Source organism: Branchiostoma belcheri, unplaced genomic scaffold, assembly GCF_001625305.1.
Source record: "Branchiostoma belcheri isolate BF01 breed outbred unplaced genomic scaffold, Haploidv18h27 scaffold46, whole genome shotgun sequence".
NCBI classification, from domain to species: Eukaryota; Metazoa; Chordata; class Leptocardii; order Amphioxiformes; family Branchiostomatidae; genus Branchiostoma; species Branchiostoma belcheri.
Genome location: NW_017804087.1, coordinates 1,371,867 through 1,398,896, shown reverse-complemented (window position 1 = coordinate 1,398,896; position 27,030 = coordinate 1,371,867). Strand labels below are relative to the sequence as shown.

General features: G+C 38.3%; 2 protein-coding genes and 1 pseudogene across 5 annotated transcripts in view; 2 read left to right on the top strand and 1 right to left on the bottom strand.

Annotated features, from left to right (window-relative positions):
- The first annotated feature begins 86 nt into the window (after positions 1 to 86).
- Positions 87 to 2,072, top strand: LOC109479004 (protein PXR1-like). 3 transcript variants are annotated; one of them, XM_019780849.1, is made up of 4 exons: positions 87 to 246; positions 735 to 842; positions 1,003 to 1,110; positions 1,540 to 2,072. In XM_019780849.1, exons 2-4 carry the CDS (start codon positions 804 to 806, stop codon positions 1,633 to 1,635), a joined length of 243 nt encoding a protein of 80 aa, XP_019636408.1. In that variant the 5' UTR covers positions 87 to 246; positions 735 to 803; the 3' UTR covers positions 1,636 to 2,072. The 3 variants fall into 3 exon arrangements, with proteins under 3 accessions (XP_019636408.1, XP_019636409.1, XP_019636407.1); XM_019780850.1 differs by having other exon boundaries at positions 90 to 246; positions 738 to 842; XM_019780848.1 differs by lacking the exon at positions 87 to 246 and having other exon boundaries at positions 616 to 842.
- Positions 2,073 to 5,752: 3,680 nt separating this feature from the next.
- Positions 5,753 to 7,246, bottom strand: LOC109479020 (annotated as a pseudogene).
- A 1,174-nt stretch (positions 7,247 to 8,420) lies between these two features.
- LOC109478984 (CTD small phosphatase-like protein) overlaps positions 8,421 to 27,030 on the top strand; it is a 28,109-nt gene continuing 9,499 nt past the window's right edge. Inside the window, exons 1-3 of one of the 2 annotated variants that reach the window (XM_019780817.1) lie at positions 8,421 to 8,788; positions 23,776 to 23,817; positions 26,281 to 26,411. In XM_019780817.1, the coding sequence (XP_019636376.1) occupies positions 8,713 to 8,788; positions 23,776 to 23,817; positions 26,281 to 26,411 (249 nt within the window). In that variant the 5' untranslated portion in view covers positions 8,421 to 8,712. The remainder of the gene's footprint in view (positions 8,789 to 23,775; positions 23,818 to 26,280; positions 26,412 to 27,030) is intronic. The other variant, XM_019780818.1, reaches the window with a different exon arrangement.

Sequence of the window (27,030 nt, the reverse complement as noted above, 5' to 3'; positions counted from 1 at the left end):
GGTGATATGTGATACTTACCATTGGGTTTTTTTGGTCTGCCAGTTAGTATTCTCAGACTGTAAATGTAGAAAATCTAAAATATCAAATTGTAGAAATTGGATGTTATAGAAACTATAAAAATGGTTGTTGAAGCTGTTATGTAGTTACCCTGACTAACTGTTTTTGTTCTTACTAAGTCTCCCTCCCACTCTTCATCGTCAAGTTCTGATTCATCCCCTGACAGTGACTCAGAGACAGAAGAAGAGGTAAGATTTCAACACTGGGTCCACCGTGTATAGGAACTAAAATTACATTAAGTATGAAATAGAGGGAATTCATTCCTCAAGCTAACCAACATCTATCACACTGCAGTCGTCCCTCAGTCTTCTAGAGCCACATAGTTCCTGTTTAGAACTTTAATTTGCCTGTCATTTTTGAGAAGGCCTCAATTTTGTTTATATAGCAGGCATAGGGTACCCAGCAAAATTATTAGAGTTTGCTTCTACATATGTCCAAGGGCTATATCGCCCATCAGCATGTGTCTTTTGTGAAGAATTATGTCAAGTTTTAACCAGTTTTATTTTTTGTAATTTTGGCCAGATGTTGTGGAAATTGTTTGAAGAGTTTAGCTATTTTTGCTAATTGGAAAGTTGTGTCCAATATGTTGGACCTGACGTTGGCTTTTTCTACATTCTCCACATTCTAAATACACAACCAATCACAACACACCTTACTGACTCCACTGGCCAATCAGAAGAAGGAACGCTCACAGCGTCGGGAGAAGAAGAGGAAGAAGAAGAAAAAACATCGAAGTGAGCTGGAGATGGGCGACATTTCTGATGATGATGACAAGGTGTCTGAAGTAAGTTCTGTTTTCTGAGTCAAAATGATTTCATAGTACTTTGATGTACTTGGACTTCAAAAAAGGATAAACTTTGGCATAATACCCACAAATGTTTCACACTGTGCATGCACAATAAACTAGCTTATTTCTTTAAAACACTTTCTTTGTTGACTTTCAGTCCTCAAGATCAGACAAGAAGTCCAAGAAGCGGAAGAGAAAGAAGGTGGAGACATCGGAAGGGTCTGAAGATGAGTCGGACACAGACAGAAGTGGCAGAGACAAGGCTGTGGGTTGATCTGGTTTATTGAAATTGTAACAATACAATACACGTGGGACACAGGCAGCTGTTGCTGGTCTGACACATTAGAAACAAATACAGGACAGGTAATACTCATTTCACTTGAGTTGTGAGAAAAGTCCTGTAAAGTGCCTTTCCCAAGGGCACAGGATCCGTGGCCTGTCAGGACTCGAACCCAGGACCTCTTGGTTCTGGTTCTGATTCGAGCACTCTGCTGTTACGCCACACGACCCCACAAGGCTGTGGGTTAAACCTCCATTTCCATTTTGGATGCCTTGGATTATTAAAACATAAAGCGCATCATATTTTGCTCATAGGTGACTGCTTGGTATCCCTTTTCTGTCACAGAAAACTTTGAAATACTATACAGCATGTTTCCTGAGTTTTGTATGTCACTGACAATTTTCTCCCTTCCAGTCAACATCGAGCAGACACAAGAAGAAACGTAAAAAGGACAAGCACAAGAAGAGCAAGAGACGGAAGGAAGACAGAAACAACAGTGATTCAGACTGAGAGCTTTAACACTTGTTCACCAGTGATAATAACAGCATTAAACTAGTACTATTGCATCAGGTATAATGTTATGGCTTGATATTGTTTTTAAGGAAATAGTATAAGTTTGACAACGTGTATACCACAGATAGTACCATTTCTACATACATACAAGTTATGGAGATTCGTAAGCCACAGCAATAATGAAAAGAGAAAATTAGATTTTAGGACTATTACATGTACAGGCAGCTATATTGACAACATTGCATGGAAGATGCAGATGTATTATGTTGGTACAAGTTTTCACATTTTTTTGTGTAATCTTCTGCATCTGAATTGTCATAAATATGTTTTGTCTAGTATTATAACACAGGAAGCCAAACCGGTATTTGTAATATTGTGTACAGGTATTCACACCAGTTTTGCAAGCTTGTATATAGGTGTAACATGGTGCTGTACAATGTCAATATAAAAACATAAGCAATATTAGTGTAAGTTATACCAGGGATATTTAACACATTGTAAGATGAAGTAATGACAGATGCACACTGTTGTTGGGGGTAATAAATTGTAATTGGGGGTAACAAGTTATTGCCATTTCATTTTGTCATGACAGTATTAGGCATGAGACATTTCTAGTGTATGTTATGGTATAATATTTGGACATGTACCATCTTTAGGCAAAGCAATAAATAGTTTGTGTAGTTTGTAAGAAATCTGTTACTAGTACTAAATACTAGTATTAGATTAGCAGTAAATATGTTAAGTGTGTTTAGTGTAGTATACGTGAATATGTAGCCATGTCAACTTTATGTACCGGTACAAGTAGGGAACTTGAAGCAATAAAATTCTTACAGTGAATGTGAATTAAAAAGAGATATAGTCATTACTTGATTTTGCCAGTAATGGCTGAAATGCTAAAATGTCACAATGATGATCTCATAGCAGACTTACATGTACACATGTAGGTGATTACCTAGCACATTTTAATAGCTCCTATGCATATAGTGGCTCTAATAATTCTTCTTTTTTTCTTTCAACCTCTATTATACTTCAAGTTCGGTTGCAAAGTATGGTTGCAAAGATTTTCTTGGAAACTGGCAAAATTTCATACGCACGTAGATGTCATCATTATAATAAAGTCAGTGTGGCCAATGAGGTTTTTTTCTCTGTCTTGGTGGCTGTCTTGGCAAAACGTTATCTGTTTTCCACCGTTTTTATGATGACGTTTGAGAGAAAACCACATGAGGACCTTCCCATCTATGATTTATCACATACTAGCTCTTCTTGGTTGTCTTGTCTCCAGTAGTGCCACTACAGATCACTCAAAGGACCGGCAGGACTAAAGGCACTTTCTTCTTAAGTGAAGTCTTCTGAACACAATCTCTGTGCTATGTGCCATTTTTCCGTATTTGGAACAAGTTAAAATGTATCTTACATTGAATGTAGGGAACAAGTGCAATGGTGAAATCAAAATGGATGCAAACGGATGAAAAGTATGGATGAAAACGGATAAAAAAATTGTCCAAAAATGAAGGAAATGTATTGGAGTAGTCATATAATATTATGTAAATAACTTCTCTCCAAGCAGATTTAGGCTCCGGCTAATTTTTTACATTTTCAGGCATTTTAAGGGGTCTTTGTTTTTGTACTGGTATCTTTTTTTGCCCCTGGGTGGCAAATGGTAACTGCCTGGCAAATGAATACAGTCTGGCCAATTTGATACTGCCTTTGGAGCCACCAAAAGATATGCTTGGAGCCTCTCCTCCATATGTCCTTGTCCCCTGCTTAATATGCCCTTGAAAACGTAACCTTGAATATGTCCATATTGATTATCTTACATAATTAGAATAACCAGGACCTTCTAACTGTAGCTACATGCAAGACGAGCAGGTTAATAGCCAATAGACCTGACTAAAGACAAGTGATGGTAGGTTTTGGGTCACTTATAAACACTAACCTACTTGCGACAGCGGTAATTTGGTTGGCTCCTCCCGAAGGCTTTGAGTAGCAAGAAGTCAATTTCGATGTAATTGTCCGTCTAACCCGACGGGCATTTCTTTGATTTGTCCCATCCCAGAGGTCAATGGATTGATGACCTCACTGTTTCATATATCCTCAATATTCTGACATTTACCTCCGTAAAAAATGGAGGTATTATTCTTGATGTCTGGGTGTGTTTACAGCCAAGTTTGTGATAGCCATGTGTTAACGACCTCACCGTTTCTTGTGTCATCAATATTCTTACATATTTACCTCCGTAAAAAATTGAGGTATTGTTTTTGGTGTGTCCGTGCTGGCCCTAAGGTCATTGGTTGTGATTTTGTGTTTTTGCATTTTCACATAGGTCTGAGATTGCCCAAGGACGCTAATCTCCAAGCTGATCCATTTCGCTGGCCACCTTGGTGAGGGTAGCGACAAAAAAACGGGCCATATATAAAAAAGCAACCGATCTTCCCCCATCAACCTCTGCTTGGAGAGTACAGGGACGCTACTAGTATGCCATGAATGAGATCATATTCGAGAGGGTGTCAAATACAAAACATTGATTCTTTCTTTCCACAATTTGTAAGACATAGAAAATATGCAATACTTTGAAAAGCTTGGAAATATATAAAATGGAGGTATGATATCTCCAAACTCATGTCTAGGTATTTTGCTGGGTTTTAAAATGCATGCAAAAACGTCTGAATTATGTCTGAGCTGTAAGCCATTATCTGGTTAATGGTCCTTTATGCCTTCTGTCATGTTACGACTGCAAGCCCAGTGTGTGAGAGTTCAGCTTTGCAATTTCTATCAGACCATCTAAAAGTCCTGGGGACATAAATTGTATATGATTGTACTGCATTTGCACATAATCCATAATCTCCAAGCAGAATTCTTTTGGTGGCTGCAAGACAGTATAAATTGGCAAGACTGTATCAAATTGGCAAGAAAGTATCAAATTGGCAAGGCAGTATCAAATTGCCATTTACCATCCATTTGGCTGGCATAAAAGGCCTAAAACACGTTGAAAATAAGCCAAAGCCTAACACACAAATACTGAGCCATGAGTAACTCTAAGGTTGATGAGTTTTAATCCTTGACGCTCTATCAAAAGACTTTTGGGCAATCAATTCTTTCTAAAGAAATTTTATACAAACATTATACAACTGTCTTTCAATAATGCCTCTTCTTTTGTCTCAAAATAGTGTAAATTTTGAAATGTTTGCAGTTTTATTTTTGCACTATCCTCTCCAGTGCGAATTCATCCCACCACGAATATCCTTCTATCGCAAAATCAAGTCCGGAAAAAATAAAAGAATATACAGATGTACAGAGTATACTTGCTACGTGTATATGTACATGACACCTAGCACCTGGGGGTTTGCTTATATAAATACGATTTCCTCTACATCATTTCACTCACTCATGTTGGTTGTTACTTCCCTTTCCTAATCCTAGCAAAGTCTTTGAAACACAACTAAATGGGAACAATAGACTCTGGTAAACCAGCTTTACAGTCTCCTAGGGAAACTAAATGATCAGGTGGAAAATGAGAAACTTGTTGACGTCCTATCGCAGTGATCCCCAAGGTCTGCTTTTGTAAATGTGCATCCAACTCGGCTGTTACTGTAAATTCATTCATACCCTGTTCTGTCACATTCAAAAATTGAATCAGTTTGAGCATGAAATCATTTCAGAATTCATAAAACTGATTCAATTTTTGGAGTGTGAACACTCCAAGTCCATTACTAGTAGATTTTCGAATTCTGAAACAATTCCCTTCCAAGCCACTAAATTTGGTCTGAAATGGTCTTATTTTGTGGTAAGTCGAGGGAAAAGGGGATTTTGCTGTTTTAAATTTGCAGTTCAAACAAGTATGATGGAAACACAGAGTCATGAATTCACAGTGAAAAAATCACCCTGAAAACCACTGGAAATAAAAACACTGAAAGTTTCAATATCTAAGGTATACACATCATTACTTCAATATTTCCTCTGTGTCCTACTATGAAGAAAACCTTATGCACAAATAGCATTTAAGGTCCTACAAGCATATTCTTCATGCTTTCTTAATGGTACTTCGGGTCTACTACAACCATAATTCCACTGGGGACATTTAAGAGTCAGAGTTCCAGCAATAAAAGCATGTTAAGTGAGTTTTAATGGTTCTTGTGTCTTGAGGTTGGTTAGCTGTGGGGAGGACACACATGCATTCGTGACATGAATTACAATCAGATGAATTTGCAAACAACAGCTAGCATTGAAGTTTAAGCTGAAATAGCATGGCAATAACTGAACTGTCTAGATATCTAGGAATTATTATTATAAGTTTGTGTTTCTGGTTTCCTTCCATCTGGTGGTGAGACAATTTGACCTTCCTGTCAATTTATTTTGATTTACACTATTTCCCTCCTCATTCCTGTGACTCTACTGTATTCAAATAACTATGGGCACACAAACAAACAAATTCTCCATACAGTGAAGTAAAGGTGCATGCTATTGCTGCCAAATGTTTCAATGGGAGCAAGTCATATCAGATTCTTAAACTAAGAATGTCCTCAATAGAATCAATTTAACTATAAGATTGTATGGTCTAAACGGGAATGTTCACTTTGCAATGCAACAGCTTGGAACTGACAGTACCAATCAGCAAGTGTCCGTTGTGATACACAGCTGCACTTGAACCACTCAACTCCTCTCCGTCATTTGCATAAATGCTGGTGACAACAGGGTTGCTCGACTCTGGGTGTTTCACTTGGAGCACTTGTGACGCAGGCAACTTGGACCCTTTTTTTGACCCTACTATGGCTTGCCAGAAGCTTGGGATGGCACCAATCCACAAGCTACCTGATGTCGGATCCACGTTAACATTGTCAACCCCTGAATACACCGTAATGTCATTCTTGAACTTTAGAGAGTTGTCCCGCTGTCGCTGGTACACCTTGATTCCCTGCTCCAAAGGACTGACCACGTAGATCAGCTGACCGTCTGGGGACATGTTGATGCCGTTGGCAAATTTTATACCATCAGCGACCGTCCTGGCTTCTCCGTTTTCATAGTACGTAACAGAGCTGACGGGAAGAAATGCCAATATTGACAAAAGACCAGTACACGATTGGAGAAAAAGGACATGTTGGTAAAGTAAAAGCTATCCAGACCAGTGGCTACAATATCATTGGGCGATGTAATAACAGGGTGCCTAATGGTCTTGACGTGGTGTGCTATGTTTGTCGAAGAGTCATAGCGGAACGTTTCAACCTCGAAACTCTTAAAATTCACAACAAAGAGTCGAACCTCTTTGCTGGCTGGATCTTCAAAGACGCTCATTCCAATTGGTGCGAACTTGTCCCCGAAACTTTCCGGTTTGATGGAAACTTGGGAAATTTGAGGCTCCGGGCTGTTGAGGTCTATGGCGAAGATTTTGCCGTGTTTCTCGTAAGGACCGGATGATATGAAGACAAGACCTGAGGAAGTTAGTGCGAGATCTTCGCTACCAGTGGTGATCCCTGCTACATGTTGACAGGGTCCTGGAGAGTGGTTGTAGGTGTGATGGAAGGGGTTCAGTGCCAGGAGAAACCTGCAAATGTGCTGCCCAACCACAGCGAGGAGGACAACAGCAACGGCGGCTACCAGCTTTGCCATGTTGAGTCTGCATTCTTGGCTAAGTTCTGTAAAAGATTAGCAAAATTGGATCAACTGTTGCTCCATGGCCGGGCATTCATTCTAATACTGTTTCATCATTGACCTTTACTTTAGTTCTACTGCCCATTGACTATCAGTATGAAATTTTCATATTTATAGGATAGAAAACGTAGACTGGTAATACCAACACATTGTGAATTGCACTAATGATGTTAATACCTTAGTCAAGTCCTTGATGATGGCACCCAAGAGTTTTGTTTCAACTTTTCAGAAATTTTCTTCGAAACATAGTTTCTGCAATAGAGGATACAAATGATCTAACCCTGGCTAAAATGTATAACTTTTGCAATACCAGCAGAGGTGACATAGTTATGCAACAAGTCATATTGTTCGCTAGGACATTGACCTTTTCACTTTTCATTTGATCATGCGACTCTCTGGCATTATCATTATCCTTGCCCTCTACAAAGCAACCACATGTGCATTTCAGAATGACTAAATAGCGTCGTGCTATATCATTAACGTTACAGTTACAGTTCTTATTTTTTTCTTTTTGAACGTGACTGCTAGCTCGGGGCACACGCCCCCTTGGCTGCAGAAACGTTTAATACCTGGTCTCTGCGTTTCAAACACCAGAGAATTTAGATCGATCTGGCAAATGACATACTAAGAAAAATATATTCGTTGCTACTTAGCTACGTACAAGGAAGTTAGAAAACTGGCATGCAATCCTAGGGAGAAAGTTTGGAGCACATGTGCAAACAAACCCCGCAGTTCCGCCTCCAGCCTGCCAATGTTTACATTCTGCAGGGGAGTCACGTGACTTCGGCTGACCTTTCATCTTACCGCGTCACTGCTTGCACATCTATCCCAGCATTCCCCACTGATTTGAATATGCTCGTTGCGACGTGTTGTAGCCATATAGGCGTGAATATTTCCACAAAATACGTTCCATGTATCATTATATATGATTTGAAGATTATATTTTTCAAGATATATGCCCAGTTTTTCAGGAAAGTGGGCATATTTTGACCGCAGTGCATCACGGGTGTTTGTGCCGTAGGGTATCTGGTAGGGCCAATCAGCGCGGGAAAAATTAGACACATCTGTCAATCAAATGGGACATATGGGGGTTTCTAGATGCCCTTAAAGGGACAATAGAGGAGTCTCTTATCACTTTTTCTGTTCTTATGACGTTTTTAGGCATCATATTTGTATAATATTTGACATTTGTCACTTCTCTGTTGTTTCATAATCGGCCTGTCACACAAAATTGTTTCCGAAACCCGTGACTTAACAGTGGAATGTGCGGGGCCGCCTTGAAACGGGGGCGGGATTTTATTTATATTTTCATTTCAGCCTCCATGTTGCCCGAGCTGCGACCATTTTGAAAAATCTCTGTTTTTCTGGTCGCTATTTGTGGGCAACACGGCGAAGATCGGGACAAAACGTCGCGGGACAAGTATCCAGATGGACAGTACGTCCATCATCACACAGGTTAGCCGGGATGAGGAGAATTTAAACCCGTTCCCGACCCCGGAAAAAGGTAAACGTCCTCTCCAAACTTTGTGACGGTCTCTTTAGCTTTTACGTCCCTCCCCCCTGAGGGGGTTTCAAACGCAATACTTTTACCCAACTCGACTATGATTACGTGCTTAAACTTACCTCAAAACATTATCTAGTCAATGCCAGGGATTATTTCTGACCTAACTTGAAATGTTTGGCTGTGTTTTTGAGGGGAAATTGTTGTGTTGTAGACTCGCCGGTAGTCTGCACATCACGTAGTTCGTGCCATATATGCGTGCACCCCTCCCCCTCCCAACCTTGTTTATCCCTTTCATAAAACGACAAGACAGTTGGCTAAATTTCATCGACGTACATTCACATATCCGAGCAATTCTCTAGTCGTCAGAACAGACACAATAGTTTACTTTTAGCGTACGATCGGGATTGTAGTCCTGATTATAAAATGGAAGAGGAACCGGTAGGGTTGGTTGTGAGGTCAGCTTCTTGCTGTAAAAAAAAAGAAAAACAACTCTATACTCATTAAACATATGAATCTGAGTACTTCAGGAAGTAGTTTTAGCATTTTCTATGATTGATAAGTCTCTATATACGATAATCCAAGTCATTACTAGTTAGTACACTATAATTAGGAATTGTTTGTGAAAATTGTTGCCCTCCATGCTGCAGCTGCATGGGGGTATGTTTACTACCGGCCCCTTTGGTCTTTATTTGCTCTGCCAACTGACCACAAATATTTCTAATTTTCCACTGAAGTTAGAGCATATGTTGACTGGATGCTAGGAAGATATAGCACCGGGCTCCTAGTGGGTCAATTATTTGCCTAGTTACCTTTTGACCCCCTATAGATAACATACTAAAAGTGTCGTCAAAAATGATTTAGCAAATTCATTGTTATACATATCCCACCATTACCCATTGAGGCCCTGAATTGAATTTTTGCTTCTCGTTAGATCATTTTTATTTTTGCATGGCAGTTCTTTAAAAAGCAAGATATAGCAATAGTTCAGAGGTTTAGGATACCAGCATTTGTGTTTTGTTGTAAACGTATGTAGTTGTAGTGTTTATTTGGTTACGCTTCTCTAAGTTTTCCTTGTTGTCTAGTGCCCATTGTCTTCTTTTATTTCTGCCCAAATCAGCCCTGCTTTGCAAGGGTTCAGCGCTAGACTCAAAACATACATGTTTTTGTGTGTCTTTGTAAACAAAGCTGACAGTTTGCCCTCCAAACTTCCTGTATCTCACAGTGATTATTCTGTGGGAAACCACACACAAGTTCAAAGCCACAGGGAAACTGCTAAAACCTGGCCAATAATATGCCGCAGTTCCGTAGATGTGCGTAATTAGAGTGATAATGCCCGTACAAGGTGGTTAACACCCTGGGGTTTCAATTGATATTGAAAGCAGCCACTAAAACAGATGGGTGGGAGGTGAATTATGCTCATTGGCAACAAATCTTGTAACTAGCTGTCTGTCCTATGAGTGGTTTGGTTTTTACTGTAAAACGTGAAACATTTGCAGTGGTTTTATTTTCACTGTGACATCTCCGTCGTGAATTCTTGACATTGCAAATGTTTCTTCCTTGTATGACTACTGCACTACTGCAAATTCAGAAAACAATGAAAACTTCCCTTTCCCTCATACTGTAATTGTAAAGCAAAATCACAGCAAAAGGTTCATGATCTACAAATCCATAGGGAATTTGTCTGTAGTTACAAATGAGAGCTAAGACAATGTAAGGGTCTGTATGCCTTTTTCTGTTAGGTGTAGCAAGTTATTTTAATTCTCTGTTAATTGTAGTAGGTAGGCTCTAATTCAACGTTAAACGTTGTTGGCAAATTATTCATAATTGGTCACTTAAATTCTACCTAGCTTTTCTTATCCTCAATTAAGTTAACCTTTACTGACAAATTCTTCATATTGCATTGTCAATATCAGATTAACTGAAAATCCTAACGGAGCATCCATTTGTGTTAGCAGGCTAGTTTTGCCAGACACCCTATGAATACAATAGAAGAATCCAGTAAACTTGTTCCCAAAACCTTTTGCAGGAACACATCAATTTTCCATTTACCATTGCTGGGCCTCCTGATACCAGGATCCCCCCATGCGGACCCTCCTATGTGTATTGCAAGCCTTGCTGTAGAAGTGATCCATCTAATATCCATGTGATGATCACTCAGGGAATACAGTATGATTATAATCCTTTACATGTCTAGCATGCTAATTGTAAGTAGCTTCATATTAGGATGATCTTACCTTCTTAAGACCTTTAAGATCCGATAGTGGCCTTGCATGCAGAACATATCACACCCTTGGGAATACTTGATCTATTGCACAGTGCCACTGCCCAGATTTACCTATTATAGTCAGATAGGTGATGCGATCGTTCATCTAAGGTGTATCATACATTGGAACACCGACCCTTGATGAAGGTTAGATATCCAGGTAATGAGATACACAAGAAAACTGGTAATCAAGCAACTGGATAGAATTTGAAAACTGTCAGACATTTCAAATAGTTTTTGTCAGTGAGTCAGTGACTAACGGAATGCAGTTGAAAAACATAAGTTTTTCCTAGCTTTCTAGTCCTTAAAAAAGATTATTTCTTTATTTGCGAATCCTGTCTTTGCTTTTTGTTATTATAGGTAAAGACATGTATGTTTTGAATATTGAAGTTAGCTGATGAAATTTTTAAAGAAATACCATAAGACCTCAGTGTCCATAATTGGTTGTAATTCTATATTTGCTAAATTGTTGATTTGCCCCTATAGTATTCCAACGGGCCTGTAACGTAAGATATTTAACCTTCTCCCTGCTGCCTAACATGCCAAAAGGCCACCTTAGTCACAAGAATGTTAATACTAGACGTACATGTATAAGAATGCTTTGAATATGAAAAAGGCTAACATTTAGAAGGCAGACAATCGCATTGAAATGACGTAAAAGGCCATTTGGTGGCCTTTTGGGAAAGAACTGACCTTCAGCCTGCTAATTTAAAAATAAGGTAGCATTTTTTAGTACCAAGTTTCATTTTGGTTATAGGGTTATGCAGCATGAATATAGGAATGCTTTTAATCTAAAGATTAAGGATAACATTTAGAATGCAGACAATCACATGATGGAAATGACATAAAAGGTCATTTGGCGACCTTTTGTGGGAGAATTAGCCTTCAGCCTGCTAAGGTAGCTCTTTGGCACCAAATTTGTAATGGTTATGGGGTTACATAACATGGAAAATGTTTAACATGTACATAGGACAGAAGCTATATATATCAGTACCTTAAAGTTAAACAAATCTGTGTAGCTCTAGGCATAGTGTTACATTGACTGAGCTTGAATCTTCCCCAGAGTACTATAGTACATGGCAAGCTTTCCTTGACAAATAAGCTTGTTAGTACCAGTACCAAGCCATCTGGTAGTGACGTTATTTATTCCGAAGTTGAAGAACTTGAAAGGTGATACTTCAAGGAAAATCCCTCGAGCAAGATGTGTACTTCCTTAGGATTGATCTTTGTGAACATGTCAAGTTGCAGTTTGTAAGTGTTTTTAACAAGACACCATTTAAGTTATTCCATTTTAGTTTGTTTTTTTTCTGTTTGGAAGTTGACTTTATTGTTGCAGGATCATAAAAATACAGTTATATAAGGAAACGTAGTCGAATTGTGTGGGTTTCACAGTATAGATGAGCCAGATGGTATAGAGTGTTAATAACCTAGACATGGTGACCCAAGGGTAGGGAAAGGGCACCATTCACGCAAAATAACAGCCCCAGGCAGCCAGCGCTGATGTCATAGTCCGGATAGCAACCTTCTGGCACAAGTACAAGCTGATACAGCACTACATGTATTTATGTAGCATATACGTCTGAAAATATACATGTACGTATACACTACATACTAGAAGATATGCAATAGGATGTAAAATAGTTTTGTATGTTTGATAGCTGAAGAGGTTATGCTTATCTCAAACAGTAATACTTTGAAATAGAAAATGCATATACTGGTAGTATTTTTTGCTGGAATTTTGCCATTTTCTATAACCAGTGTTTTTTTTAAATCTCTATTTATGTATCTGAAAATATACCTTCTCAATCCACCGTGTAAGAGAAAACTGTGTGCGTCAGGCTTGGCCCATGTGGAAGTCATTTTGTACTTTTGACCTTGAGACTTGATATGTAGGGTGCGTAGAGCTTTTGGTGATCGTATCTTCTGTCTGCATCACATTTCTGATATAAAACAAGCAACCGTTTTCCATCAGCGACTCGGACATCACATTTTTGCATCACAGCTACCACTATGCTATGGGATAGGGTTGATTCAACTTACTACATTAAATAACCAGAAAATTAACTTTGAAAATCCAATGTTACTGCCCTGAAATCACTTTGGGTGAAAATATGTTATATTTACATAAATGGTAAGTCCATGAAAGTAGTGTGTCTAAAGGGTTATTGTAAATGTTCCACTCAAAATGCTTTATAGGTTACACAAATAGCATACAGTGTCCATTACATACCACTTGTTGACATGAAAGCATAGTTAAGTACCTCTTTTGCTATTTTTGCATTCTGATAAAGATGTTTATAAACAAAAAGGAAATGTACACAATGAACTAAATATTTCTGCATTGTTGTCATTCCTTTAGACTGTCTTTGATTTGGTATCCTATTATGTTATGAATGCTCATATTGCCTCTTTCTACTAATTATAGCAAGGTAGAAATTCAGTTGTAAGCTTAGGTTTTTCTAGTAGTTTTTGTTTAGTTTGAAATTGTATATTATGTCTTTACAAACCCAACTTTTGTTAATTTGAACATGATAGCATTGCCAGCTTTGGTAGTAAAAGTCGTGTTATGTAATATAAATGTTCATATTACCCTTTTATAGCTTGATTGGATTTCTGTAGTGAGTTTATGTTTTGAACAGCAGTTTTTGTGTGCTTTGAAAGTGAATGTTATGTCCTTACATGTACATGTACCTAACTCACATCTTATGAATACACTAGCATTGTTGGCTTTGGCTGTAAAAGTCATATCCTATTATACAATACAAATGTCCATATTACCTTTTTATAGCCGTGTAGACTTTCTGTGGTGAGTTTATGCTTTCAATGGCAGTTTCTGCATGCCTTGAAAGTATATGTTATGGACCCGGCTTGCAAATACAATAGTTCTGTCAGCATTAGCGATAAGAGTCGTAAATTAAGACCCCACGCTAAGAGTGGATTCTGGGATAATTTAGCGATGGTGATGGATGATTATTGGCTAAGGCAGTTTCAAAGGGTCAAGGCAGCTGCAGGGCAAAGGTCAACATCCATTTTGAGACCGAAGAGGACATTGTATTATTCCCTTTATTATAGTCTGAAGGTTTTATGTTTTCATGAGAAATATGTGTCTGGAACTGGTATGGTTTTGTTGATAGCCTCTACTACATTGTAGGTCGCTGAAAAAATGTGAGAACTGCCAAATATGGTGAATGATATGCCAGAATATGGTTAGCTAGTCATTTCAATGTTTCAGTCTAAAACTCATCGAAAATCTGTTGTTGGTATAAAACTATGGCATTTTAGTACTATGAGAGTCTGCATGTTCCATTCTGTATTTTGATTTACTGTTCTTTCAATGTTTTCCAGGAAGAAAATACAATGAAAAATTGTAAACACCAAAGAAACACTGCTAAAAAAACACTGTTACATTATACCAGGACCTAAACATTGGCAGAACACAAAACATGACATTTCTTATTGTTACGGTAAGGCAGGAGAAAATAATAAATAATCCAAGCATTAACATGACAATAACAGTAAGTCATATGTCATTGTGAACATTGGTTCTTAAAGAATAGGTCGCGGATATCTGCTATAATGCTAATGAAACCTTAGGAAGAAAACCGTTTGAATCGCAGAGAATGGCTTTTTATACCATAATTCTTGTGCTAACAAATGACTGAACAATAGACTCTTATAGAGTCAACAGAGCTTAGCAAGCAACAGTCAGGACGATTTTGTAGCTATATAACCAAATGCCAATTTTCCAGTGTGTCTGAAAATATGAAGTACAGTAACTAAGCCTATACCGTACCTTGCTAGAATTTAAAACAATTTTCTCTTCAAAATGTCAGCAAAGTATTCCAACCAATTTAGCTTGAATAATTCAATGTGTGTATGTGTATCGTGTTTATTATCAATTTCAAATTGTCGCATATCAATTCATTCAGATACTGTATTCAAAAGATTCAATGAAAGTAGACCATTGCTAAAATGACATCATTTATATGGTGAAATATTACTTGTGTGGGGAAACCTAAAGTAGTGTCCCCAATAACCAGTCACCTGTACCAAACTAAACATGTCTGAAATCCCAAAAGCAAATATAAAGACTTGCAAGCTGTATTTACCAGCGGATTTATAGTGTCAAGGGTGTCTGCATTCCTGGGAAATTTATGAACAGTTTTTGTATGATCCATACTTCCTAAATTTTGAGTGGTTCTCAAAAAAGCATTTAGAGCCCTGACTGTCTAAATGACAACTAGTCATTACAAATTACTTGTTTTGTGTGAGTTGCATAATTGGATGTAGAACCGGTTTTACAAGTTTGGGTCATACCACTTCTTGTACAGGTAAGTCTGTCTGCCATACTGGTATCCTATCCTAGGATAAACCACGCTACTTCCATATGGAATTGATATTTCAGACTTGTGAGAATTATGCAATCTTCAGCTTCCTGAATTCCCCTATGTCAGCCTCTATTTTCCCAATGGCTCCCCACAAAATTTGTCCTCTTGTCATTCTGCCTGTAAATCTTCTTCCCATCCTTGTTTTATCAACCTTTACTGCTAGACAAAACAGATACAAAACTCACAGCTCAGCCACCCAAAACAATACTTCCATACCCAGAATTCGAAGTAACAACTGTCAGTTTGAAACATTTCTATACAGACTTAGGTACAAGAAGCAATGTTGCATAATTAGTTTTCTGTGTTGTGGAAACTCAACTTGTCAATTTTATGGAGTGCTCCAGTGATGGTAACATACTATTATTGGTCCAAGGTTGAGCAGAGGTTCTTTGCAGGGTTGGCACTTGTCAGTAGTTGGTGTTTGTCAGTGCCAAGTTGTCCTCATCTAGATAGAATGCAGGGATAGTTTCCTGGTTAGGTTATATTGGGGGTTGTATATCTCTTACAGTATGGGGCTTAAAGTTAATGGCTTACAGTATGATTGAAGCTTTAAACTGTTCAAAACTGGTGTGTTACCCTTAAAGATGGTTTACTGGTTGCATGAAACAAACAATGTTACAACTCCATGTTAGATTTTTATTTAAGAAATAACTCAAATTAAGAATTACGGAAGAGGAAGACAAGTACTGTACATTTGCCAGACTTGGATTTATGAATATGATGTATTGTCTTGTTAAATCTGTAAGTATTATATCATTTACTGATTCACGATAATCCTATTATTCTGGAGGCGTTTCCTTTATTATGTCAGTCTGTACAATGTCACTTATATATCATTGAGGCCAAGGAAAAAAATTAAGTGTTTCTGGTTAAACGACTGACAGTAGCAAAAAAGAGAATCCCTACAAGCTGACCTTGTTTTTTTCATGATTGTAATCAGAAACACAGCCTTAATTTTCCTAAGCCAAAGAACAGTACAGCAATATTTATTTCTCCCAAACCACAGTGAGTGTGTAAACTATCTACACCCCCGATGACACCAACACTACTTAGGTCAGCCACATAGTTTGAATAGATGTTTTTACACAGGCAGACAAACCCTAATCAAATTTCCCTGGGAAGAACCAGCTGTCAGCTGAAATGTTGTGGAGCCATCTCTCCGTGTCGGTTGATGGATATGTTGTTACTGAATAATAAATGAGAAGAGTGGAAGTAACTTGGTGGCTTGTCAGTTTTCATATCTTCACTGAAGAAAGTGGATTTATGGTCACGTAGATTGATATGAGTGTTTTGCTGTATAAATTGCTACCAGTGTAGAGAACTGAATATGTTGTATTCTTTTCAAAAATCCTGAATGAGTCCTAAAAAAAAGCAAGGATTTGTGTTTTTATTACCTCCTTGTCAGAGGTTTTGTTTTTTATGAGTTTGTTTCTTTGCTTACCTATTTTCTTGCTTTACTGTGTTTGTAGTTATTTGAATACCTTAGTCAGTAGAGTTGCTGGAAGTAAAGGGGGAATGTTGTAACCACAGACTGACAGGAAGTTACGACAGGAGGTCAAAATGGTCTCCCTACAGGCTGGGAGGAAGTGAGGTCAAATTGGAGGTCAAAATGGTCTCACTACGGTCTTCGAAGGAACTGACAACTTGGAATTAATAATGCTAAGAATCAGCGAGAAATTCACAATACTGAATAAAAACTCTTTCTGCAACTTCTTGTTTAGGTTTTGTTGTTAACCGCCCAGTTAGCCATGACCCTTATCCACGTAGTTGAGGACATGTTTACTAAGCTAACAAGCCTGTATTCAGTTCGGTACCAAAGGTTGAAATAGTTGATAATGGCGGAGGGGTTGATGAACAGTTGTGTTTTGCAGCAGCTAGATTTTAACGTTTCCCCGGATTACTTTCACACCTTCAGCTGTTTTTCACATCACGCAGGTGGGTGTAAAAGTGAAACATGGGTTTGTACTTAGTATAGATGCCTTAAGGCTTGTAAATGATGTCATATGTTGTTTGAAGAAGAGAAGGTCGGGGTTGTTTATAAAAATGAGTCAGGGTCATACTTCTTGCAGGTGGGTGTTTTGATGTTTTTCTTGAGGATAAAACTGTCTTAACACATTTCCCTTAGTTTAGACCAAACTGGCTGTAATGTTGGAGTCTCATAAGATATACGTGTAGGAACTTTATGATTGGCTGTTTGACTTAATTAGGTTTACAAGTACCTGACACTGAATAGTGGGGTGTGGTATACTTATCATTTCATGAAACTTGGAAAACAATGTTGTTAATGTGTACATCTAATTATGCTGGTGTATAAATATATGACAGTTATAAGAGTGGAAATGTAGTTTGAGAATGTAGGACCTGCTCAGACCTGAACTTGTTTGTTTACCTTTCCTTTGTTTACCTACGTGCCTGACGCCAGTGGTATGAAATGAGGTGGAACAGTTTTATGCTGAGTGATTTACATGGGCTATTTGGATGTGCCCACTTGTGTTCAAATTGCACTTGCACGGAGGGCTGAAATGAACACAACATATTCATTGATAGAACGAGAAGTCGGAAATTTCAAACCTCCAAGAAGTATCTAGATGTCAATCTACGGTAACCAAACTTCTCCCATCGGATCCCTCCCACCTTACTCTATTCAAATACCTAGACACACTAGCAAACACACAGACAAAAATAACCAAAACTATACCAACGTACTCAAGCGTTATATTACATATTTATTTGTAGATCTATTCATACTGCAAAAATACATGATTTCTAAGGCTTTGGGTTCAGTTTTCAGTAGGCCCACATTGTTTGAAAACTGACCGGACCTTATACTAGTTACAGCTGGGGAATTGCACATGCGTCACCAAGCGGTGACTTTTGCCTATGGGAAATGCGCAATGCTCAATGACGAGTGGCCTGATTGGAATTAAAAGGTCCTTAATTGCGACGGGGTCAGTAGAAAGTGCTGCGAGACAGACTGCGTAGACGGAACCCTGAAATTGGGTCGTAAATCGTGAGGCAGAGGGTATGCAAATGAGCGCTGTGTTAGCGAGGGATGAGTGCCAACTGTAAGACAACACTGCCGTGTGTTCTGATTGATTTAACTAGTCGTTAAAAAGGCTCCTAAGGGGTAATGCTGGCTGTGTTGTCTGAAAGATGTCTTTTGTAAATGTATGATTGCCAGGGCTCAAAAAACCACCTGCATATGCAGGTTAGTTCAAAATACCACCTGCATATGCAGGTCAGTAAAATTGGAGCTGTGCAGGTATTTCTGATATCTACCTGCTCCTAACCTGTAGTGTTTCTGATGTCTACCTGTATCGGTCCATGTACTGGGTTTAGATGTGCATGAAGGTGTACATGTATGTGTTTGAATTGAAAAATGGCCAGTTCCCATTGACTATTTTCATGGTGTGTTATATAGATATCTCCCCTTAAACTTGGCACAGAATGGGACATTAGGTATTCGGAATATTTGAACTTGACTTTTCATATATGTATGAACCCGGGGTCCATTTCTAACACAGTTTGCTATGTTCACTGTGCTACAATGGTCATGAAGGTCTTTTGACACAATGACATAAAAAATTGAGACATTCTGCCGAAGTGCCATACATACAAGTGCTATACAACACATTACAGATTTTGCGATATACTGTACAAGAAAATGGTTACTCAAGCAACCGGATAGATTTTGATTGTGAAAATCCAGTTCCTTGAGTAACTGTTTTCTTAAGGTATAACCTTGTGGAGTTACATTTAACGAGTGGACCTGGAGATTTTTATGTTTCCCGATTGCATCATTGATTTATCATTTGGCCCTCCTGTCTGTTCCAGTCCCTCGTGGTTAGGCTATGACATCACACTAAGCCTGTATCACACCCACAAGACCAATAACAATTTTCACTGCCATTTTGTATCCAGGCAACCACTGCAAAGTTCAATGATGGTCTGATATGGTTGGACTGTTGTCCTTGGAGTTGAGTGATAACGCTCAAGATCGTTAGTATCATCCTTGGAAAGTGGATTGACTTTGTCTAGCCATTTTTTTCAGACACAGTGTTTCTTCTTCATAAAATAGTTATTATGGTTCCAGGGCACAAAATGCTGAGAACATAAGCATTTTTGTGCACCCAGTATTTGAGCTATGCACCAAATTTTTAACTATAGATATTTATGTTGGGTTACATATGTAAAGATACACTTATATACCAGTACATATTCTCGATGGTCAAATGTTCCAAGAGTAGATCTAGATGGGTCCATTCCGTGAACAAGGTTGATGGAGTCAGCCGAAAATTTGGGGTAAGGGAATTCTTGGTGTTCAAATAGCTACAAACTAACATACCGAATACACCTGAGCATTAGATGCATATTTCTTGTACCAATCTACAGCAATATTATCATTCACAGCCTACCCTTGCTAAGGTAAGAAGGGGAGTTGCTAGATACTGAGGAGGAAACGACCTTAGCCATTCTCCCTCAATGTTATAGATGTCCAGACATGATAGCGTGTGCTGGTAAGGAAGGGTGATTATAGGATCGAGCCACTGATAGGAAATAATGAATATTGATGGAAGCGAGTTTGGCGACTACAGCAGACTGCTTGTCCCCTCTATCAAGAGTGGACTCTTCCAGCAGGTCTGGGTAGTAAAAAAATAGCAAACATTATTGATTTTTTTATAATGTCTACTGAGAAGACAGAAAATTTTGGAGCGAGAAGAATAGCAGGATGGGGGGGGGAGCTTTGGTTACTGTAGATTGACCTTAAGGTCAAGTTGGCAGGAAGTGATGGTTGGGAGGAAATAATTGTTCTACCCACACAACCACAATAGAAAATATCCCAATTATTTTATGATGTATTGAAGATAATTATATTTTCAAATGCCATGAAAGAAATATGACGACTAGAGAAACGTATAAGAAAATTTTTGCTCATTTGGGGTCATCGCTATGTATTTTTTTTTGTAGGACGTAACAATATTTGACATATTATTTGACGCATGGATCTCAAGATTTTGAATAGAATATATGTTTCTAGTGCCTAAGAATTTGTGAGGGACGTCCATGAAAGATAAAGCTCATTTGAGGCTTGCCATCCTTGTTCTCATGACATTGCTGAGGGGAAGGTTAGCTGAATGTCACATAGCTGTGATGTCAAAGGGGTAAATTTTACTATTATTTATTTGAAGAGAAAAAAATCTCCAAGAAGGTGAAATTTAACATCTTTTTTAGTTATCAGGTGATTACCGAACTGAATAGAAAAGACATCAGATGTGAAATTCCTGAGGGAATAAGCACCAAAATGCTCTCTGGGACCAAAATGGCCCTCGCTATATCAGAAAGCTGTGAATGTTATTATGTCTGGTCTGTAGCTTCTTTTGTGCAAAGATATAATTTGATTACCGGTACACCTTATCTGTCCTTTCTGTGTCCTAATGTGAAATGAAGGTTATTCTGTCCTATATCACAGCATAACACCTTGCCTGCCATTGCAAGCTGGAACATCGTACCTTAATTAAAAAGATACAATACCGAAATACATTTTTTTTTGTACCAGTAAAATGAAAAAAATGAAGCAATTACTTTGCTCATGGTTTTATCTCCTAGATACCAACATAATTGATTTACGGATTTTCAAATTAATAGCATTACAGGACTTAATGGGAAAAAGAGAAAGTAGAAATAGTGTGTGTGGGTTATTTGGTGGAGATTTTTCCGTTAATTCTGGACGTCATAGTTCTTCCCTTAAGGTGCGTTAAGGTCGGGCATTAAGGTAGAAGATAGAGGGATTCTTCTTTCATTAAGGTGTTCTCAATTGCCAGGTACCACCTGTGGCCATAGGTTTTGAAGTTTGCTCCAGAATTTCAGATTCGAGTTCTGAAGTAAGGCAGTAAGGTTTGAAATTAGGGTTTGCTGACGACCCAAAATTTATCCTGTGCACTTAATTGTTAGCTTCCAGGACTCAAAATACCACCTGCATATGCAGGTTAGTGCAGGTAAAATGGGAGCTGTGCAGGTATCTCTGCACCTGACCTGCACCATCCCTATATCGGGTACATAAGTGTTTCTGGATTTTTGTATTCTGTAAGGTTTATTACCACCTACAAAATTCTAGATAAATAATTCAAAAATTCCTTATCATTTTCTAGCTTGATCCATACTCCATAAAATCTACTTCAATATAAAGGGGTGCAGGTGAAATTTGCCTGGTGCAGGTTATTTCCAATGCTGGTATGCAAGGAAAAAAAAGGATTTTGAACGCTGAGGTTAGGTGCGCCCATCCTCCAAATTGAATTTCGAGTCTTGAATTATATATCCAATGTTGCACAGTATTCCAGGCCGAGTGAACTGTATGCCATTGGAATTCACCCCAAGCTATTTTTACTCCTAACAACCTATTGGCAAACGCAGAGAAAATCTATCTATCTACCAGGGAAGCTACGCTAAAAATAGCGGGCGAACCATTGTCAGTTGAGTCACGGAAAAGGGTGGTTATGCCTGATGACTAATGCTGACAAAAATACAATATCTAGGAATAGAAATTATGGTTCTAACTTTGTATTATCCTTAAATAACCCCTTCTTGAAGTTGGTAGAATTTTAGAAATATTTTTGTGGATAAAATGTTAATTAAAACGTTTTGTACCTTTATTTGATAGTGTTCCCTTCTTCCTGTACCAAAATATCTACTAAGAGTAAGACTACATAATTATCAAATTCTGAGAAGAAATTTCAACAATGTTTCACATTCCCAAAGCAGTGTACTCTAAAGTTTAAGTAGAAAAAATTATAATGGGAATGAAGAAATAATTAATTTATATTCAACATTTTAGTGAATTTGTTGCTTTATCAATCATTGTGAATTTCATGTTGATTTTGCATTTTTCCACTGGCTGCCATGTTGTAGCAAACATACATATAGCAGGAAGACAAGCAATTAGATAACCTTTCCTGGTACCTTTGACCTAACTTCTTGTCAGTGCCTTGGACAATATCCACAGAAACACAAGCAAACATACACCAAAAATTAAAACTCCATACACAAAGGTAAAGACATTAACATGTATGTCTACATGTAATAAACTGCTGACAATTAAGGGCATTTCCAGCCCTTAAGGTTTAAGTCAGACCATCAAACCTAATAACCATAGAGATGCTTACTGTGATTACCCCTGAAGGGAAGGTCGTGAATATTTTATGGCCTCCTGTAAGACAAGGAATAAGGTTTGGCAGAAACATGTCAGACTATCCCCTCAGGATCTCCTTAAGATGAGTATCTCAAGACAACTTAAAAAGGACAAGCTTCTCCTTAAGTAACACATCAATCATGGATATCCTGTTATTGATTTTGAATAAGGTGGGAATTATGGACCCAATTTTTGTACCATGTTGAAACATAAGTATTTTAAACTATGTATCATTTTAAACTAGGAAAAAAACTGAAATTTGCAGGGTAAAAGTGAAGTAGCAGGTAAAATATTCAGATATCAATTTTTCTGCTCTAAAAATTCCAGGCTGGATGTAGATGAAACGATATGAATCATCTGTTAGTCATAGCCCATAAAAAAAGGCGATGCTTTTATTGCGTATCATTTGTGACAAAGGATTGCTGAAATCACGATGCCGCTTTCTGCACTTCTGTGTTATGCAGGTTGTATATAATACATGTATATTGGATATTTTTCTAGGGAATGTGGATTCTTGCATGCCCATATTTTCATTTTTATAGTTATGCATGTGGATTTCCATTGTGTATTTCCAGTTGGACAAGAAAAATGCCTTTCTGAAAGATGTTTTTTTCCAATTTGAAATCTTTTGAATCACAGTAATTTAGTGTGTCCAGTAGTTAGTGACCCTGCCTCTCGACCAAGAGTTTGTGTGTTCGAATCCTGGCTATTGTTGCTCACCCGACATGCATGCTACTGGAAAGGGTCACAGTCCTTAAGGCTAAAATAGAATGTTAAATCCTAGTCCACTGTTCTACTTTATAAAAAGAGCTTGGGGATTTCCGTGGTACAATGACTGAATAAGCTTGTACATGCTCAGTATATATTTATACATTGCCTCTGTCTTCTCTGTCACTACCGGTGGAAGAGTAGCTCAACTGTTTCACTTGAGCTAAACTGGTTCAATGTCCCATATGGCATGAAGACATGAGATTACCTTTTCTGGAACCTTTGACCTAACTTCCTGTCAGTGTCTTGCTTGTGGATTATTTCCACAGAAACACCTATAGCAGGAAGAGGTCACTTTCACCAAATGACAACACAGAAAATTGTGACAAAAGTCTTTGTTCTGTCTGAAAGTAAACGCTGTTGGTTCTTTTGTCACTTACAGTTGGAACGGGAAGAAGGGACCAGTTTCTCAGCCATCACGCAGGTTGGTTGGGATTCTGATTAAGTCATCCGCGCTCTCGTCCCGTTGCTTCCCGTAATGTGCCTTTTTTTAAAAGCTGGTTCACGGTTTAGACTGTGCATGTGCAGTGTGATGCATGTAATATGTGTCGCAAATTGAAGACCCCAAAGACATAAACAAAGTATCTTTGCACATGGTATTAAGCATTGTCTAGACAAGAACTGTCAAATTGCCTTCACCTTTGACCTCGCACATAACTGTCAAAGAACCTTCACCTTTGACCTTGCTCATACGCAGTTTAAACCGTGAACTAGCTTGTAGTTGTGGGCATTGTGTTTAGCTTGTACTTGTACCTGCATTGCCAAAAATATTGTCAGTTTATGGTAGGTAATGATTGTATATTTGTAAGCTTAAAGCATGGCTAAAGATTATCCCTTTTTTCACATTGGGCCGTCATAAAAGCTGTCTGCCCCCACCCATAAGCTTTACCCTTACCTGGAAACAAGTTGATTTTGCCACCTGAGCTTTTTGCCACTGGTACCTAGTTTAAAGATGATGGTTACATCAAATGCAATATTACAGAAATTGCTATGTTGTTACGGTAGAAAATGATACGTATATTTATTTGCTACAAACATTTCAAGTTTTACAGTAATACAATTTCTGGCTGGGAAGGGCATCAGATACGTGAGGTATCTGATCTGTATTCCTAACATGGCCTACTATGAAAAATAACCTCTTACATAAGGATCAAAATTGCAGGGGCCGGGGTATCATTATTCTATCAGGTCTCCGACAATTTGGCTATAAAACAAAGTGGATGATTGACACTTTCCTGATAGTAGATGTCACAAGGGCTTTGGAAATATTGATAGCTTTGAGCATATGTTTTATATCTTTTTGTCTGCTAGACGGTTTTTGGGTCGACGTAAATTCAACATTTGGTAGGATAGACTGGAAAGAGGGAAATCGAATATATATGGATCAAAAAGATGTTAGAATCCTTGAATCGGGTGTAAATTTGTGACTTTTAACAGTTTTTTGTAGTTAATGTGACTAATTAATATCAGTATTTATATTTTGACGTTAGCACAGAAATATGATTTGGTACCACTTAGGATGAATTATTGAATATGGATATGATTTTTATTATCACTCTATGCTTGAAGGAAATGTTACCAAGTGGTCAACCATGTCCAATTAACTGCAGAAGGAAATCCATAATTTCACGTTTGAAAAATCAATAATCGTACACTGAATTTCAACGACAAGTGCATCGTAAAGATTCTGGCCACATCTGGTCGTATAGGATGCTGATGCTTACTTGTAAGTCATTTCAAGAAAGCCCAGGGATGCTTAGCTAGGATAGCATTTCAGCAGAACGTACTACTGTGCCTTTGCCAAGGCCACAATGTATTGTGTATAGCACCATCATCAGTCTAAAGCAGGCCTACTTCAGACCCTTTTCACATAAGAGAAATATAGTAAATTTGTGGTTGCTCAAATTCAATGCTCTTTCAGTGATTGCCGTCAGATAAAAAGAGGACCTTATATTTTATAATACATATTTTACTTGTCATAGCTAATTGTAGATAAACAATGACTGATAGAATATTTTTTGCGTACAGGCTTTAAAAATGTCCGGTATATTTTCTTGCAAGTCTAGATTTGCATGGATCCAGTTTTCCATTTTTTTGTCACAATTTCGACATTTTAAAATCCATTCCTCTAAACAGATGTAACTTTCTTAGTTTGTTATATTTTACTAAATCATACTTGACAGAAAGACATGATAGAATGTTGTTCAAAGCCAGGGGAAAAGACGGATTGTGTAATTAGTATGAGTAACAACCAGTGTAACGTCACTATGTTGCAGTGCGTCAGGTTGTCCCAATTTGTCTAAACGGTGGCCGACAATTGGGGCATCTGTTGTCCGCTAGTGACTAAATGGATGCTTCTATGGCAGCGAGTTTGGATCGTTTTGAGGTGTCGTAATACAAAAGTGTCCATAAATCATAGGATTCTTTAATAACGAGCACACTGGAGCCTTGCCCATATATTCTTCATTACATGTTGCGTGGATATTTATTATAATAGACAGTTTGGGGTTTCTAAACTAGAAATCCAAGATTTCATACCTAGATGTGAAATGTTTTGGTGAATTTCTTGTTTCATTCATTATTGTGAATTCACTGCTGATTCTGTCTATATGTACTTTCACAATGGCTGTCACATTAGGCAACAGACATGCATATAGCAGAAAATTTGAAGACAGGAAATGAGATAACCTTTTCTGAGAATTTCTGGGACCTTTGACCTACCGCTCTGTCAGCGTCCCCAATATGCCTACTAGCATGTGGAAATTATGATGGAAACACAAGCAAACACACAAACAGACACTGAAAACAAGACCTCTGTCCAACTGTGGTCTCTACGTGATTCTGATCAGGTTTTGAGTTCTAATGTTGTTTTTGTTTATCCCAACAGCCGCTCCCGTGACAACAGTTGCTAAGAAACGCCACCGCAGCATCTTCGGGTCCCTCCTGTGCTGTTTCCGGGCCAACAGTAGCCACACCCCTGCCACTCCCGGCCAACCTGAGGAAAATGGCAGCGCGAAGGTGAGCGTTGATCATTGCTTCAACAGTTCCCAGCCCAGGTCTAGGTCTCTGTCTCTGAAACCAGTTACCTGTAACTGAAAAATTATGTAGGTTCAGGTTTGAACTTGAGTGTATCAAAAGAAAACACACTGAAATTAAATCTCAAAGATGACAATTTGGACAATTAAGCACTCGAAAATAAGGAAAACTTGTTTTTAGATTGGTATATGTAAAGTAATAGAAAGAGAACAATTGACCACCAAAGAATACAGTTTGCTGACATGCATAAGAGAATTGGCGGAACGTACTGCGCCTGCACGAAACCCAGGTTTTTCACGGTTTTCATTTGGATGTTTGGTCAACGTTGCATCAGACTTTGCCCATTGCAGACAATATCTTTTCCAACATAACACTTGGAAACCATAGACAGGATGGTAGATATGCAACCTTAAGCAAGACATACTGCGTGCTGTGCACAATACATTATGGGTTTTGCGCAGGTACAGTAGTATACGTTCTGCCGACACATTGACTTACAGATTACACTGCCATTTACTTGTGTAGGTACTCAGCTCTACCTACATGCTCTGTTTTTCTCAGTGCACTTTCCCATTCTTGCTCCATTAACAACTGGAGCGAT